The sequence below is a fragment of the Ictidomys tridecemlineatus genome, chromosome 7 (genome assembly GCF_052094955.1).
Source record: "Ictidomys tridecemlineatus isolate mIctTri1 chromosome 7, mIctTri1.hap1, whole genome shotgun sequence".
NCBI lineage: Eukaryota > Metazoa > Chordata > Mammalia > Rodentia > Sciuridae > Ictidomys > Ictidomys tridecemlineatus.
The window spans coordinates 63,232,963-63,251,755 of NC_135483.1; the positions used below are offsets into that span (position 1 = coordinate 63,232,963).

Here is an 18,793-nt window from a genome sequence, read left to right on the forward strand (position 1 = left end):
GGAATGATCAGTTAGGTTATAAGGGCTAGGAAAAAGTGACTAACATCCTGCATTTTGCAGAAGTCCTCAACTGAGTTTTATAGTGAATAAATTTTAAAGATTGAAAGATAATGAGGAGTTGGGTGCTCCTTGAATATACCTGCAGTTCCTCCAATCAGATATGTAATGAAACAGTACTTTAAAGACAACAACTAACTGTACAAAAATATTGTGAACAGATCTATGAACATTGATATTTTGCACTATGAATAATAAAAGCTATAATATGAAGTTAAGACTAACAATGAGACTTATAGGAAAGAAGAAAGCCAGATTCAGCGGTTAGAAATAACTACCACTAAGTCTTACGTTCTCCTTTGGCAAGGTCAAATTGTGTATGCAGTGAGTCAATCAAATTTTTATGATACCTAGTTATAGGTTACAATTTCTTGATCAGATCCCTGAGAATTTAGCTTCTCTTGATCCACCTCATAGAGCAGGCTAATTAATTACAAAACAATAATACTTTAGCCACCACTCACTAGGAGTTTATTGGGTGCCAGAAACTATGCTCATTAATCAGATCTTCATTTTTATGTGCTTTGGTTGTGGTTGTTAAATATCTCATCTTTAAAAAGCAACTTATTCCATCATCATAACCACCTGTATTATATACTTATGTTCCAAAGAAAATCTTGGGGTGAATTTACAAAGTATTGAAATACAAGCACAGAGTGGGGCTGAGATTGTGGCTTAGCAGCAGAGCTCTTGCTCAGCACATGCAAAGCCCCATGTTCAATCCCCAGCACTGCCAAAAAAATAAAAGCACAGAGTTATGGTCGGAAAATATAATCTCTCATGCTGATAGTTATCTTCCTGATAGTTAAGCCACATTTTAAAATGTGAATTATAATGAGAAAGATTTGTAGAAACTTCTTTTTTTTCTAGGAATTCTTATAAAATAATTTTCTCTAAGGGCATAGAATAGCAATCAAGCTGGTTCTATAATTTGCTTTGCTTCTTCCAGGGAGAAACAGGGTACTCTGTCAAGTGTTACTCAACAACAACAGAAACCAACACAAGCAGGACAGAACTATCAGCTTTCCTCGCCCTCCCATCTTTTCTAAATAGAAAACATTCATTGTTCCATAGTCACCTTGTAAGTTTCCCAAAGGATTTCTTTTCCTAATCATATATTGTAATACCATTAATTACAGTCTATCAATTACTTGCTACTTCATATTACAAATATGCCAGTGCATAGTATGATAACTATCAAAACCTAAAATGTTCCATTCATAAAATAAGCAAGGACAAGCTTAAGTCTAACTATAAATACCCTTTGGCTATTTTATTCTTTGGTTACTTTTTTTTCTTGAAATTCAGTATTCAATTAATTTTGGCAGATACAATTATTTTTACCAAAATCAACATTGGTAATGCACATCTCCACTACAAAATTCACATTAAGAATCATGTATAAAAAATGAGTAAAAATTCAACCAACAAATATGACTCACCCACACACATAAAAACTAAAACAAAAATGAAAAGAAACACACTTGGGGATGAGGTGGGATATGAAAAATCCTCATCTAGTAGAACATTTTTTTTTCCCACTGAGAAAACAGACTACCTGCCATTTTCTGACTACAGGTATAGTTTATGTCAGTACTGAAATGTAGTCCAAAGCACAGGCCTTGGCTGAAAAGTTGTTCCCATTCTTTAAATTCACTAATGACCGGAGACAGATGGGGGAAAGGTATTGATGAGCCCTGGGCACCTGCATTGCCACAGGGCATTGATATGCCTCTAAGAAAGATGGGGAACAGAGAGCAAAATGAGCAACTGAGCAATCGCATAGTTAATGCACTATTCAGTTTTCATCCTGAGAAACTTTGATTCTATATCCGCCACCAAATGGTCTGACAATCAAAAAAGAAAAAAGAAAAAAAAATTTAAAAACCCTAAAATTCTACATTATCACCAATGTGTAATGGCAAAATCATACAGTACTTTAAGAACTCTTCAAATTCTAGCACAAATATATATATTACACTGAATGAAATGAGCGTTTGCCATTACTTTGGTTCAGTTGATCAAAACACAGAATTTTGTTTTTTTAATTTATATATAGTCAATCCTTCTTTCTCAGGAATTTTATCCCTCATATATTTATTTAATAAGGCTAGTGTTAATATCAACCGCATTTTTAAATTTAACCCCCCAAAAGGAAAATACATCTAATGAAATGTCATACCTGGTGGTACTTCCTGCTGTTCTTCTGCAGCGGGAACACTTACTTCTAAAAATGAACAAGAAAGTCACACAGTCCATTACAGTTGCCGATGACCAGAGTTTAAAACACAGATCAGTAGTACTGAAGTAATGGTGATTATTTTTACACTTTTTAAAATATTCAACTGCAATTATCATAAAAACATTGCTTTTATAACCTCTCTCTCTAATACACACAAACACACACACACACACACACACACACACACACACACACACACACAGATTGATTACCAATGAATATTACTGAATATTGTGTGTTTCTCAGTTATTCTACACAACAGACTTCACAATATTATCAGTCTGACCTTAAAATTCTGTTGTCCGGTGCAGGATATATGGACTAAAATTTAAGTTTTCAAAACTGTGCATTAGACATACGAGAGCTGAGGAATGACATTCAACGAATATTGTTTCTTCTTTAGAGAAGTTTTTTATTGAAAAGCATTTAGGGGAGCAGGGGTGCAGGGAATTGAACCTAGGCCTTCTGCATGCTAATCAACATAAGGTCTACCACTAAGCTAAATCCCAGCTCCATCTCTTGAAAATAGCCCTAGTTTTAACATTAATTAAACAGTATACAGAAATTGAATTGAAATAGAATCTTCAAATTAAACAGTATCTTTAATGATTTATTTTTGAAAAATAATCTTTAACATATTTTTTGTGTGTATGATGGTGGCTGTACTCAGGGACTTGTGTACCCATATGCTCTACTACTGAGCTAAACTTCAAGCCCACAAGATAATACATTCTAACACTAGTCAGAAAGGTGGAAGTGAACTTTCAACATCTTATCTCACGTCCATCCAATTATACTTAAAGAGACTGCAGGCATCACTACCCAATATACAAAGATGCACTGTTCTATTAAATTATATCACATATTACCTTTAAGCTTTACAACCCATTTAACAGATCTTAATCTAGAGGTAAGATGGTATTAGATTTTCTTTTGGTCCTTAAGAACTGCAACATGCTTTGGTCAAAAGGAGGTATTTTTGAATAGTACTTTTTAAAACTCATAACATTTGCACAGCTTTTTAAATCATTTCACTTCTTACCTTGCTTCTAATAATAAAAATGACACAGGTTTCAAGGAGAATATTTGGAATCATTTTACATAAAGAAACAAAAAAATAGTCAAGGCTAAGCCTATTAACCACTGTTAAGGTATTACTCACTTCCTTTGTTATTATTATCACCAACTATCACCAATGTTAACAAAGAAAGCCTTATTATTGTTCCAAGTTAAATTAACATTTCATCTAATTGTATTTTGAAAAACATACAAATTCAACAAATTCATCTATACTTTTTTATCGGTGTATGATTTATTTTGGTATAGATTTTGATTTATTATCTTAAACATGAAATAGTTGAAAGAAAGAGTTACCTATTTAATTTATGTAGCCTACTATTTCTTACCCTTGGAATTTTTGAACCCATTTCATTTACCATGGCTTTCACTTCCACCCCTTAATCCAATAACCTCCATGTTTCCAAACGTAAAAGACTTTCTAGTCCTGAGATTTCGGGATCACCTGACAGCATGGAACATATTCCCTTTTCCTTCTGACACACTTTCCTCCTTACTCACTGGCTGTCCATTCTCCACCCAACTGCACAATGTTGGAGTCCCCTCAGTCTTGCAATGGCCTCTCTATACTTGCTCCATTCACCCGCAAAATGACCTCACTGGTTTCCATGGACTTAACACCATCTTCCTGATAATGGCTTCCAAATGCTCATATCTATCTCAAGACCTTGCATAACTGGTTCCGGATGGTATATTCAACTCCCTGCTTGATAACTCTACTGGGATCTCTCACATAACTTTCAAAGTTAAAATGTTCAATGTGGAGCCTTCTATTTGCTCACCTAAACCAGTTTACTTTAGCACTCAAACCAGTTTACTTTAGCACTCTAGTTTTCTCCTTAACAAATGGCCCCATCATCCAATAGTTACTCAAACCAAACTAAAGCCTCCCCGCTTTATTTCTTTGCTTTACTACCATCAGAAAAGTCTACCAGTTGTAATTATAAAACATATCACAAGTTCCACCCTCTCCCCTCCATTCCCAAAGTCCTGATCTTACTCTGGGCCACTACAGTCACTTCCCTGGATTAATGTTCAATAATTTCCTAACAGGGTAGTCCCCACATCCATTCTTGCTCCATCCAACCCAATCTCTAGCTAGATAGGAGGGAAAGTAATGCTTTAAAACATAAATCAGGTTATACTATAACTTTTTAAAGTATCTAAAAATGTTCTAACTGTAGCTAGACTATAATCCAAATTCCTCAGTAGGCTCTGTAAGGTCCTAACTAACTATCCCTGCCTGTTTATCTAACTATCCCTACCTGTTTATTGCTTAAGCCAATCTGAGCTTTGTTTCTATTATCTACAACTGAAAACAACCTTTTTGACAGAAAGTTTTAAAGTCAGGCCTGATGCAGAAAGAACATTTCCACACACCATCCTAAGGGCATGTGAAAGATGGATCTGAAGGGGGCAAGCAGAGTCAAGACCACCAATCAGAAAGCTGCTGCTATTAACTACGAGGATAAGGGCCAAACCAGATCAACAGTACAAGAGCTACAGAGAAAAGAAGGGGTGGGAGGAGCTTTGAAGGAGTCCATTATCAGGACTTGGAATTAAGTAGAGACAGAGGGAGAAGAGGCCTCAATGATGGCTTCCATGTTTCTGGTTTGGGAATCCAAGTGTCTCCTGATGCAAGCAGCCAAGGCCAAGAAAAGACAAGGGTGAAGGGGAGGCCAGTGGGTATGTGAAGAGGATGAGCTACTCTTAGTGTAGTCAGGTGCTACAGGGGCCAGCACAGAATCTGCAGGTAGACGGCAGGTGCATAATCCAGAGCCCCACAGTCCAATAGAGGGAAAGCTCTTCACAGTCTATCAGCTTCTCAAATTGTCTGAAAAACTTAGGAAAAGACTGTATTTCTGGTCAAAACAAGATGGGGTCAAATTGCACATGGTAAAGTGAGTTATTTTTTATAAAATATATGTGGGGAACATTGGATAAACATTTCATGGGAATTTTCTTTTCTCTTCCTCCCCTTCTTCCTCCCTCCCTCCCTTCCTTCTTCTTCTTCTTTTTATTTTTATTTTTTTAAATTTTTTTTTAGCACCAAGAATTGAACCAGGGAGCACTTAACTATGGAGCCCACATTCCTCCCCAACCCTTTTTATTTACAGACAGGGTCTCCCTGAGGTGCTTAGGGGCTGGATAAATTTCGGAGGCTAGCTTTGAACTTGGGATTCTCCTGTGTCACCTCCCAAGCAGCTGGGATTTCAGGCATGCACCACCGTGCCAGGCTGAGGTTTCCATTTTGCTTACTCTCACTGAATCAAAATAAAGACTTAGAGATATTCTTCAAAACATTAATATTCTTCCCAGAGAACTGAGTAATGGGAGAAAAACCTCAACTCAGTTTAGCCCTGCTACACAGAGATGAATCCCACTGTAGATAGTGGGCCCATAGCTCTCATGCAGGGGTCTCTCCCACAGCTAAGTAGACAGGGAGGGAAAACATGGTTTCCCCCATTCCCTCCACAACTATGCCCCCCATTTCTATTGATTGTACTATCATCCAGTCTGCAAAACCAAGCTCTACAAAGCTCTAAATCAGGAGAGCTCAGTGATAGAGCGCATGAGGCCCTGGGTTCCATTCTCAACATGGCCGAAAAAAGAAAAAAACAGTAACATTTAATCTGAAAATTAGCTGCTCAAAAATGAATTCTGAGAGTAATTTTATGAGCAATATTCTGTTTTATGCTCCCTGTGGCAGCCTGCTGCTATGAAAGCTCCTGCACCCCCACAGTCAGCTTCAGGATCCAGGCATGGAACACTGACTCAGACACTTCCACCCCTGGAACAAGGGACCAGCTTGATTTCACCTCACTTCACTCCAGTTTCAGCTTGCTGTTTATCAAATAAACACAGAGGTCTTTGCTCTGTCTCCTCCTCACTGTCTATAGTGAGAAGCAACTGAAATAATGTGTGTGGAAGTATTTTGTGAACTGTTAAGAACTAACTACCATTTGACCCAGCTATCCCTCTCCTCGGTTTATATACCCAAAGGACTTAAAAACAGCATACTACAGGGACACAGCCACATCAATGTTTATAGCAGCACAATTCACAATAGCTGAACTGTGGAACCAACCTAGATGCTCTTCAATAGATGAATAGATTTTTTTTAAATGTGGCATATATACACAATGGAATATTACTCAGCAATAAAAGAGAATAAAATCGTGGCATTTGCAGGTAAATGGATAGAGTTAGAGAAAATAATGCTAAGTGAAGTTAGCCAATCCCAAAAAACCAAATGCCGAATATTTTCTCTGATATAAGGAGGCTGATTCATAGTGGAGTAAGGAGAGGGAGCATGGGAGGAATAGAGGAAATCTAGATAGGGCAGAGGGGTTGGAGGGGAAGGGAGGGGGCATTGGGGTTATTAATGATGGTGGGATGTGATGATCATTATTATCCAAAGTACAGGTATGAAGACACAAATTGGTTTAAATATACTATGTATACCATCAGAGATATGAAAAATTGTGCTCTATATGTGTAATAAGAAGTATGATGCATTCCACTGTCATATATAAATTTAAAAAAAGAACTATGTAAATCTAAGTTGTACTGAAGTACCAGGGTTTAATATAGTGTGTGCAACTATTTTTAATTTTCAGAAAAAATTTTTTTTTACTTTCCCCCAAAAAGGTTCCCTCCCTTCAGATGAATTATCACATAAAAGACTCAACTTTTAACCCCTCTCTGCCCAGGACTAATCCTTTCTCACCAGGTCACCTTCTCTTAAGGGCTATACCTACTTCTATTCAGGTAGCCCTCTGCAACCTCCTAGGCTATTCCCATGGTAATTTGATTTTTAACACCATCATTTCACTTCCCACAATCTTTATTTACCACCTGTATAGCCACTAGAATGCCAGCTCCCATGAGAAGAGGGATTCTGTCTCATTCACTCCCACATTTCCAGCTCCTGAGCATTATACAGAAGCAAATAGAAGTGCTCAATAAATACTTGCTGAATAAATGAACATATATTTAATATGGAAAGTAAAATAAAATTAACTTACCTTCTGGAATTGTGTTTGACTCTTCTACAACATTATCTAAATAAAAGAGGAAAACATACCTTACACCAACTCATCTCCACTCAAATCTCTAAAGTAACTAATATCCCCTTGGATATCTAAGCTTTGCTTTCCTTTTTAGACTGCCTCTTCTTATGGAGAGACTTATGAGTTTATTTATATTAGAATATCAACTTTAATTTCTAAATTATATTCAAAGAATACATTAAGTAGGCTAACATTATCACTAACATAAAATTTGAATCATCAAAATGGAATAAATAAGTATCCATGGGTTCCACATGCATGCATCTCACTGACAAAAAAATCAAAATACAAAAAACCAGAACAAGCAACTAAGAAAAAACAAGTAAACAAAACAAACAAGTAAACAAACAACCCCCCTCAAATAGAAACTACATGTGCACTGAATATGTATAGAGATTTTTCTTTTCATTATGCTTTAAACAATACAACATAATAACTATTGACATAGCACTTACATTGTTTTAAGATTGTAAATGACAGTGATGTAAAGTACACAGAGGGTTGTGCACAGGCCACAAAGAAATACTATGACATTTTCTACAAGGATTTATGCCTCCTTGGATTTTTTTAATCTGTGGTTCATTCTGGAATCAATTCCACCACAGACATGTAGCAATTATTTTCTTAATGCCTGGAAAATGTTTTGTATTACTGTACCTATTCTTTGTTTCACAAGTTACAAAAGTTTAACAAATGGAAGGGGGATTTGATTGGTAAGTAATGTCTGTTTACAGACAAAAACTTACCTGAAATTTCTATTGCATCATTTTCCGAAGGCTCATATTCTATAAAATAAAAAGAAAAAATAATCCTTTAGTATTACATCATTTTCATCATAACAAAAATGGACATTGTGCTCCCAGGAATCCACCTTTGTCTTTGAACACAGATTACAGAGCAGCGTGGGAAGGAGTTTGATCAACTGAAGTGAAACAGGTCTGGATTAAATTCCACTGTTAAGCCATGGGACACAGCAATCCCATAGGCTCCCTTCTTATACAGGGGGAAAAGACAAGGTCCTCCCTCAATCACTTGTCACCAGAATTCAGTAATTCACTTCTTCCCAAGTGGCACTGAATTTTCTTTTGAAAACTGTCTTCCTGTCTATGATGAAGGTTTAAGAGAGCTAAAGCTCTTCGCTGCACATACCTATAGGTACATTCCCCACTTTGTTTAATTAATAATTAAAAAAATATTCAGTAATTCCCAGACATTTAACCTGGAGGCAAACACCCTCTGCCGGCCTTTTAGAAGGCACTGACTGGCAGGCAGGTCCTTCCTCCACCCACCCTATAACAAGTGGCTGCTGCCCATTCCTTCTCTTAAGGGTTGTCACTAGGCTTAGAACTGGGCTTAGAACTTTATTGCAAAGCAGGCTACTCCTGCACAGCCCTGTGCCCTATGATGTGCCTGGAAGCTGGCAGCTTTCTCAGTCAACCTGATCTTCCAAAAGGTCTCCAATTTTCTGGTACAGGAAGAGCAAACAATCTTATTTACCCCAGAATGGTCACAGATTTATTCTTTTGTATTTATTTAATGAAGAACCATTTTTTGAAAATGTATTATCTTTTAGACCTATTGTCAGTATTCTGGTACAATCACTTTGTCCTTTGGGGGCGTTTGGAAGATGAAAGGGACAAGGAAATGTGTGCTCATTGTCACCCTGAGCAGAGATAGCATTTAAATATGCTCAAACTTCTACAGATCTTAAAAAACAACCTTTTCTTGGGCCTGCTTCCCTTTACTCTCTTTTTTCCATTTCATAATCTAATTTCTTTGAGGAGCCATTTACATTTGAAGTCTCCTCTCCTCACTTGCCCTCCTTAGCCCATTCCCACCTATCTTTTGGTCCTGACCACAATCCTGAAAAGGCTCCTGCTGAGATGGCCAGTGAGCACCTCATTAAATCTGCTGGACACCTTCCAGTTTTGCCTATGAGATCACTGAAGCGATACTTGGCACCTAGACTTCAGTGAGATCACACTCTATTTAATGTCTTATTTCTTTCTCAGTCTTCTTGATCATTCCATCCCTTTTCTGTAGATATTAAAAGTGGCTTTCTTCAAAGTCCAGCCATAGAAGCACCTCTGATCCCCCTCTATCCTCCTTCACGAAGGGCGCAGAGTTTGGTTCCAATTATGACGATGCTGATGATTCCCAGATGTGTAATGGCAAATCACTACCAACTCATAAGGAATGAACTCAGGGCCTAGAGCCCTGGTTCCTGCCTTCCAGCTGGTCTTATCTTAATTTAAATTTAAAAAAAAAAAAAAAAGGACCACCTGGCATCAAGCCAGAAGAGGGAATGAGTCTACACCCACAAAATCAAGCCCTGTTCATTTTACCTTAGAAAAATTTTTTTGTCTTCCCCTCTACCTTCACATGCTGGTTTATACGACTATTATCCCTGCCCAATCTGTCTAGTGACAAGTTGCCCATGAAGCCACTATCGTAATAGACCACAGGCACATGTTCAGTGATGTTACACACGGCTCTCGGAGGGACAAGACAACATTGAACACCCCCCTTCAAGAAATTCATTCTTTGGTCCCCCTTGATTGGCAGATGGAGCTCAGATATGAGTTGAATTCAAATCATTGCAGTTATTACCTTCCTCAAAAGCTTACTTCTCTCATTTGGGAAGCAGGGAAAATACGAGGTACTTCATGGAATTCAGTAAAATAATGCATGAAATGCTCAAAGACAGGAGCTGCTACAGTCACCAGGATCTGAATTAGATACTACTTAGGCTGCAAATTTTGTAGAATTCCTTTCTCCATGTTGCCAATTGCATTGAGCTTGGAATCTAATTCCTCTTAACCTTCCCCAACGTGGGAAATCAGTAACCTCTGAGAATGGGATTAATTTATAGAAGCAAACACAGTAAACTCTAACTAAAGCAGTTATCCATGCATGTATTAGTCAAAAGGTATGACTATAAAGTAATGAGATACATTTTTTAAAGTAATTTGTAACTGCCCCAAAACAACTTGTAAAAAGTTTAAGAAATTCCTTAGGTGATGGCAGAACTATTGGAACAGTTAAATAATCTCACTAAGTGAATTTTTGAGAAAAACTATTCATTTCTATGTCTTGATGTTTACTAACACAAACCTGCATATTTTACAGTCAAACTATGGGGATAAAACAAGTAGGTGCCTTAAGATTTAAGAAGCATTTCCAAACCTTGTTTATCATAGTCTTGGTATGTTACATCATCTGCAAAGGAAAGAGAATTAAAAAAAATATATTACATGAGTCCTTACAACTGCCTCACTAAAAAAAGAAATTAATTTTAAACACAAATTTCTATTCCTTTAAACATTGATGTTTGAGTAGTCAGTAATAAATGCCTCTGTTCAGATGCAATTAAAGCAAAGAGCAAGTATTCCCGTAAAAATTCCTCAGCACAAGATAAATAAAATTAGCCATTAGAACTTAACATCCTGTTTGTTATAGACCCATTCATTGTTGGTAGATGAAGTGAAATACAAACATCTTTGTTTTTGTTTGTTTGTTGTTTGTTTTTTTGTGATGTTGGGGATCAAACTCAGAGCCTTACACATGCTAGGCACTGGACTACATCTCCAGATTCTGACATTATTTTAATATACTGATTTCACTACGAGACAAAAAGTCATGTTAAAAATTGCTTCTTGACTTTTGAAAGAAAAATTACCATGTAAACAGAGAAAGTACTGCAACTAAAATTAACATTCAAAATTGAATGAAACTGTTCATCTAATACCTGCTTCCTGGTGCAATCTTTCATCTTCTACAACTGGTTCACTGGAATCTAAAAGAAAAAAATATGTTCCTCTGCCAAACGTGAAAACACCAAACACTTGCATTACCTGACACCATTCTAAAAGATTCAAATCAATTCTGATCTACACAACCTTGTAAAATAGATGCTATTATTATAATGTAATAAAATTTAAGTTGAACAAAGTTCCATAATTTACTGTGTAAGCTGCAAAAATGGGAACTAGGATCTGCAACCAGTCTGGATCTACTATACCATAATTCATTTCTATTCCTTCTAATAGACCAGACTCCTAAAGAAGGTTTGAAAACATATCTCCTTTATCTTTATTTCCCCAGGTAAATATTGAACTTTATTTAGAAGTTTCTGTAAATATCTGGAGAATCAAAAATGATTGAAAGTTATTATGAAGAAATCTCTGTTGAATCAGAGTGAATCATGTACACTGTGTTAAATGATGTTGGCCAGTGCCTCAAACAGAAGCACTTATCCAAGATTTTCATATTACAAACCTGGGTTTTCCTGGTCATATATCACCTCTTCTATATCCTGATGATGATCCTGTAAAACTATAAATTAGGAAATAATTAGGAAATTAAAACATCACGGATTTTTCACGATACTCCAAACAAGAAAAAGCATAATTCTTGGCAATAATAGAAATACAAAACTAAATCAGAACAATGATCAGCCATGTTCACTCTTGGAACCCTCAGTGCTTAAGGTCACATGCAAAACTGAACAAGACAATTCCCATCATCAACGAGTTTATAATCTAACTACAAAAGAGCAGAGTTAGACTCTCATTTAGCATATGCAGACTTAACAGTAAATAAAAGCAAACAGAGGCAGAGAGCCCAAGAGAGTAGTACCAGTGAGTCTTCCTCCTGCCCATGTAGAAGAATCTGCCTCAAAGAAGCCTAAGCAAGTGCCACGCCACCCAGCCCTCACCTGGGCTTCAAGTCCAGGTATTCTATGTGGGTTCCTTCCACCTTGGAACACAGGTTTAGTGTATATAAATGACATAGTGTATATAGACCACAAATGCTAGTCAAAAATACCACATGGTACTCAAGCTTACAAAGAGTGATCTGTTTATCATGGGAAATAAACGTCAAAATAGAATCTAAACTCACAAAGGTGGTACCTATACTACAAAGCAAAAGAATAACAATAGTATGAACCCTATCATGTGATATATTAAATGCTCTCAAAATCATTAATAAATAATAAATAATATCATGATGTTCTATTAAAGATTTATTCTAATTAAGAAAGCATAATATTAAGTTAAAACCTACCTGGCTCTTCCACAAGGTAACTATCCTCAGCCACTGAAAAAAACATTAAATTGAAAAAAATTGATATTACTACTTTCATAAAATGGTATGTATCATACTGTTGATGTATATTCTGAATTTAGACTTACTATTTATTTAAAGAAAATAACATAAAATATGGAAATGTCAATTAAGTATCTGTGTAACACTTTATCCCCTGAACTGCACTCTCAAGTGTCTCATGTGTTCTATTTGATCCACTCAACATCTCCACAAAGTTGACAAACACTGTAATCAGGTGATTAATAAATACAAGGTGAAAGACTGATAAAGGCTGAATGCAAAAAATGTGCTAATTTCTCTCCATTTCACATTTCACTGTGGGGTTCCATCTCCTACACCTGTCCTACTATTTTTTTTTAGAGTAAAAATACACAGTCTACAAATGGAGAATGAAGGGAACTTTATGTGTCCAGGAAGCTAATCAGAAAATCTGATCCTCAACGAGCTTGTGACCATTGCTCATTGCTCATTATATAAAACAGATACACAAAATGTAAATATTTTTAACTTCTAAAGACTGTAGTAAAGTTGAAACTTTTAAAGTTCAAATTGAATCTCTATGTCAACTAAAGATTATATCAGTAAATAAGGTCTCTAGAACTTATAAACTTCATAGAAGTATTTCTTTCCACCTCTCTCTATACCTCCTAAACTTAGAGACACCAAATTCCTCTTGTTCCTGGTTATTTGAGCATCTTAACTGAAATGTGTTGCATAAGAAGCACCTAGATACAAAATTCTAAACAGCCATCAATCAATTTGGTGCTGATAACGCCAAGGTCGCGGGTTCGTTCCCCATACGGGCCACCAAATGCCGAAGTCTGGCTTGGCACAAATCAGGAGCCACTTGTCAAAAAGAAACTAACTTTATTTTTAGAACTACAAACACCAAACAAAACAGCTCCAGGGAAAAACCCTCAGAGCCCAACTGCCACCACCGGCTTCCACAAGCCTCTCCCCCACACACCAGCCTCTCAACCTCCCACAATCCTCCTGCTCTTGAGGCCGATTGGCTGGGTTGCATGGGCAGAGCCAAAGAAGTCACCCAATGAGCAGCTCCGTGGAGGAGCCAATCAGCTAGATGTTGCTGGGGCCGCTGTGAGCCAATCATCAGCTGGCAGTCTGAAGGGCAGGGAAACAGCCCAATGAACATCACCGCAGAGGAGCCAATCAGCTAGATGTTGCTGGGGCCACTGTGAGCCAATCATCAGCCGGCAACTGGAAGTTTGCTGGCAGCTGGATCATCAGCCGGCAGCTGGAAGTTTGCTGGGGCCCCTTTGGCTGTGGCTCTCAACATCTCCGCAGAGCCATGGGGGCCAAAGATGGGAGGGAAGGAGTGATACCATAGAAACTGGAGTTCATTTTTATCAGCATCTCTACTCAAAAATTAGAAACACTTTTCCATAGACATCATGACATAGTAATCACTAAAGGTCAAAGGTGCTAAAGCTCTTCTATTATCAACTATATTCAACATATCGTACATCCAAAATCACATATATGTTCAAAAATATTTGTGTTTGAAACTTTCACACACACAAAAAAAATTATGCAAGATAATTCTTTGAGTTTGTTTGGACACTTACATCACTATTTCTTTGCAACTGTATCTCCTCCTCTAAACAAGAAGCATGGGTATAGTTTTGCACTCTGAGAGCAAAGCTGAATATTATAACAGAGGCTGAGGTTCCATAAAGCCTAAAATATTTACTTCTTGGCTTTTTGCAGAAAAGGCCTACAGACATCCGGTCCAGAAACTAAGAACAGTATTCTACCCACGGTCATTAGGGTTAGTGTTAGATCAAGGGCCTGTGATGGGTGATCAAGTCAAGTACTTTAACAGTTGTTTGCCAAGTAACAAACAGCACTCTTGGCAGGAGAATACCGTAATAGTAGTTTGCTGAGGTATCTCACCTACTTTTATAAAAAATTTATATATTCTGAATTTTCTTTAAAAGGGCTTTGAATCAAAACCAGGATATCTATTTATTTTAGGGAAAAATTCACTACACTTGAGGTTTTAAACTTGATTTCAAAAAATACAGAAAAACATTTAATATTGGCTTTAAAGGGGCTCAAGAAAAGATTCAATAATTGCAATTGTAATTTATCTACTATATTTTATTCTGAAACCAAATAAATGTATTCTACCTTCATGAAGTGTTTCAGGTTCCAGCATCTCAAATGTATCATCTGCATCATCTGTAAAGAAATTCTCATACTCCAGTGGCAGTTCTTCTGCTGGTCCATCTTGGTCTTGTTGCAGGTCTTCTCCTTCAACAAGGGTAATAAACAAAACAATAGAGGTATATGCTAGCCCACAGGCAGCAGCTGGCTTAGGCATAGAGGCCTTCTGAAGGGCTGCTACATAATCCTTCCTCTCGGCCATCATTGGCACTGTCCATTCTGAAGGTGTTTCCTCCCTCACTCTGGCCAGGTGTTAGTCTCATTAGAAAGTAAACTCACAAACAATGAGCACCTCTTAAGTTTTGTTCACTATGTATGCCCAGCACCTGGGACCATACTTAGTCATAGAAGTATTCAATACTTATTTGATGAATAAATGAATAAACTCATAATTATTAATGTATGTGCCTCTTCAATTATCACCAAATCAGAGAAAAGATCACACCAATAACTTGTATTGAGAACTGACATAAAATTGCATGTAAAAATTTTAAATGACTAATCTAATGTTCTGATGCAAAGAAAAATTAGCAACCTATCTTATACAAGCTCCTTTGCAAGTAGAAAGGCCACTCACTTTATTTATGCTACATAAACACACATATCTGTTTTATACTGAATCTAAACTGTTCTATGCTTAACCTTTAGATATTCAAAGATGCCTATTTTCTCTACTGTGATTAACTTCTGATATATTGAGCAGTTTTGCTTTCATGTGGATGTTGACTATATTATTCCACTGAAATATAGTTTGATTGTTATCATGCCTAAAAATTATCCTCATATTAATGTGACAAGGCTCCCAGCAGACTACCTCTAAATAACACTCTAAGAATTTGAGGGACCTGGGATAGACTACATGAAGTACAGTGATTAAGAGTGCAAAGTCTAGAGGGGCTGGCTCTGGATTTAGGTTTTTCCATACTAACTCATGACTATGCACAAATTCCTTACCAACTCCATATCTACAATTTCCCTTCCATAAAATAGAAATAATAAATATTCTTAGGATTATTGTGAGGTGAAAATACATAGAAATGTGGTTGGCTCATAATAAGTACTTAGGTGTTATTATTATTATCATAGTAGCAACAATATTACCATGAAAATTGTGGGAAGTACTTCTGAGTTACTATGACTTTACTGTAGTATAGTAATTCTCTTAGATGTTACCAAATTATGTAGACCCACTTCTGGAGCTATGATTTTTAATAGTCTCTTCATCTACAGTTTTATTTTCTGTGGTTTCAGTGACCCACAATCAAGACAGCATGTAAATGTTAAATGGAAATTTCTGGAAATAATTCGTAAGTTTTAAATTATGGGTTATTCTGAGAAGCATGATGAAATCTTGAGCCATCTCTCTCCATCCCATCTGGAACATGAATCACCCTGTTGTCACCATATTATATATGTTACCTGCTCATTTCTCACTTGACAGCTATCTTCGTTATCAGAGGGGCTGCCAGAGTGTCACAGTGCTTGTGCTTAAGCGGCCCTATTTTACTTAATAATGTCCTCCAAAGTGCTGCAATTCTGATATTCAAAGAGAAGTCATAGGTGCTTCCTTATGCAAAAAGGTGAAAGTTTTTTTATTGAAAAAAATCAGTACTCTGAGGTGGCTGAGATGTAGAGTGAGAATAAATTTCCATTAAATTGTGAATGAAGATATCTGCTAGTTTTGCTGCCACATCTCAAACTAAAATGGTTACAGCCACAGTGCATGATAAAGTATATAAGAAAAAACATAATATTTTATATGTATTGGTTATACATAGCATGTATGTACAATAATTGTGTGTGTTTGTGTGTGTGTGTGGAGAGAGAACACACAAAAGAGTGTGTGTTCCATGATATCTGTAGTTTCAGTTTTCCAGTTGGTTCTTTGAATAACCCTGTGATGAGGGGGTTTCTATCTTATCACAGCCAGCTATATTCCTCTCCCCTTCCATTTTGCATTTTTTTCTACTCAGTAAACAAAGCACCAAATCTAATTCCTGTTGAGACTTTCACTACTCTTTATCTTTATACCATATTCCTCTTTCTCTATTCTCTCCTAGTTCAATCCAGGAACATTTTATATGAGTTTTACATTCACCAGTTTAGCAGCCAGACATCACTGACCAATGGACTTTTCTGTAGGGAAACCACCCAAGCCCTGCTCACTGTCTGTGAATCTCCACTGTTGGGCCAGTGACAGCTTCGTGGGATGAGATCATCCGGAAGTTTCCTAGACTCTAGGCATTACCCAGCCCTCTGCAGCTGGTACCCTACCCCTGTGAGGCAGTTACTATTGTCCATTTTAAAACATGAGGAAATTGGGGACTTTGCTAAAGCCACACAGCTAATAAATGGCAGATGCAAGATTTCAATCCAGTAATGAAATGTGCATGATAGGGGAAGGCGGCCATGCAAGGTCAGAGGAGATGTAAAGATGAGGTGGGGGTAGACAGCACATCCCCACAGACGCGTGACAAGTTCAAAGGCTCTGAGGCAGGGACAAACTTGGCAATTGTAAGGGAAAGAGAAGGCCAGTTGGGCTAGGAAAAGGAAGAAGGAGGAGAAAGAGACTGGGATCAGACAAGGCATGACTGCCTAACTCACAACGAACACCAAACTTGGGTTTTAGAGACTCAAGACTGGAAACGGGTGTGAGTGGATGGCACTTCAGCAGCCATAGGAAAAGGCAGCTGTCACAGCTGAGGCACTGGAGAGGCAGATATGTGCCAGGGGCAATGTGTCAGGCTTAGGTAAGGGGAGAGGAAAGAGAGAGCAAGAAAAACACCTGGGATTTGAACTTCACAACTACATGAGTGGAAAGGACATTAACAAAAATGTAAAAGGCTGGAACAGCACTTTGGGGTGGGACGGGGGGAGCTGGAGACCTAAAAGATGCAGAGGAAGCCAGAGCTCTGAGTTAGGCAGAGATTGAGACTGAGCCACACACAAGGTCCTATTGGAGGGTCCAGCAGGCCCTGGGTAAGCCTGGAGCTTAGATAAGTCATCAGGGTCGTTGCTGTACATTCAGGAGTCACCAGCATATAAATGACATTTAAAGCCAGGGATCATCAATGTGATTGTCTAAGGGGATAAACACTCTACAAAGCAAGAATAGGTCCAAGAAGGCGGTATCAGGGAACATGTGCTAGACTAGATTATTTCCTCTTCTGCTGAGCTGCCCACTCCCACCCACCCACACGCCTGCTGCTTCTTTCCACTTCCCTTCATTCCAACCTTTGGCAGAATTGAGTCTGATGAGCCACCTGGACTCACTGGGGTCACCAGCACAACCTCCTCCATCTGGGCTCTCTGCTGCCTGTTCCCCCCAATCCCCCCACCCCACCCGCCACATTTCAGGCTGTGGGCAGAATATACCACACTCCTAAACACTTTTAATTGCTGTTAAGAATTAAGAACAGATATCTGTCTCTCATCCCTCTTCCTCTTCATCCCACATGCCACCATTCTGAACTACCTTCAGACTCTTGGTTGGGCTTCCACACATGCTGTGCCCTCTTCTTACTGCCAGACAGGCAAAGTTCTACACCATCCTCGTGCTTCTAGATGACACAGTTATTTCCTCTATGAAGTCTCTTCTGAGGCCCAAATCTAGGTAAGCCCCAAAGAATATCCTGTGTCTCACCACTATTCTATTGTACTACCTGCACTGTATAAAAATCACTGGTCTATTTTGACTGCATCTACCTCCTTACATTTATGGATTGTTAAAATAAATAAATAAAAGCTGTAGGAAGGAGAAGCCTACTCTTGCTAATATGGGCAGATACACATTCAGGTGAAAGAGCCTTCCTACTTGCAAAGGAGCTGGTGTACAAGGACACAGGATCCTACATGCCAAGTGGTCATCAGCAAAATCTAGCTGAAGGCTAGAGAATTATTTGTATGTCTTTCTGACACCCCAATTTTATTTTTCTTCTTTAGGGCTACCCTTGTATCACATCAAACCATCAGGGTATCAGGGTCCTGCTGTGTTCTGTACCTTCAAAATGCCTTCATGAGCTTTGCTCTGGGGTTATGCTCTCTGTTT

At 37.9% G+C, this 18,793-nt stretch overlaps 1 protein-coding gene across 4 annotated transcripts in view; it reads right to left on the reverse strand.

Moving 5' to 3' along the window:
* The window catches only part of Asph (aspartate beta-hydroxylase), a 213,439-nt gene that overhangs the window by 124,255 nt on the left and 70,391 nt on the right, over positions 1–18,793 (reverse strand). For all 4 annotated transcript variants that reach the window (XM_040293977.2, XM_040293978.2, XM_040293979.2 and 1 more), the window contains 8 exons: positions 14,710–14,832; positions 12,517–12,549; positions 11,728–11,784; positions 11,198–11,245; positions 10,636–10,668; positions 8,196–8,234; positions 7,405–7,440; positions 2,240–2,284 (listed from right to left, as the gene is read on the reverse strand). In XM_040293977.2, coding sequence (XP_040149911.2) covers positions 2,240–2,284; positions 7,405–7,440; positions 8,196–8,234; positions 10,636–10,668; positions 11,198–11,245; positions 11,728–11,784; positions 12,517–12,549; positions 14,710–14,832 — 414 coding nt within the window. The remainder of the gene's footprint in view (positions 1–2,239; positions 2,285–7,404; positions 7,441–8,195; positions 8,235–10,635; positions 10,669–11,197; positions 11,246–11,727; positions 11,785–12,516; positions 12,550–14,709; positions 14,833–18,793) is intronic.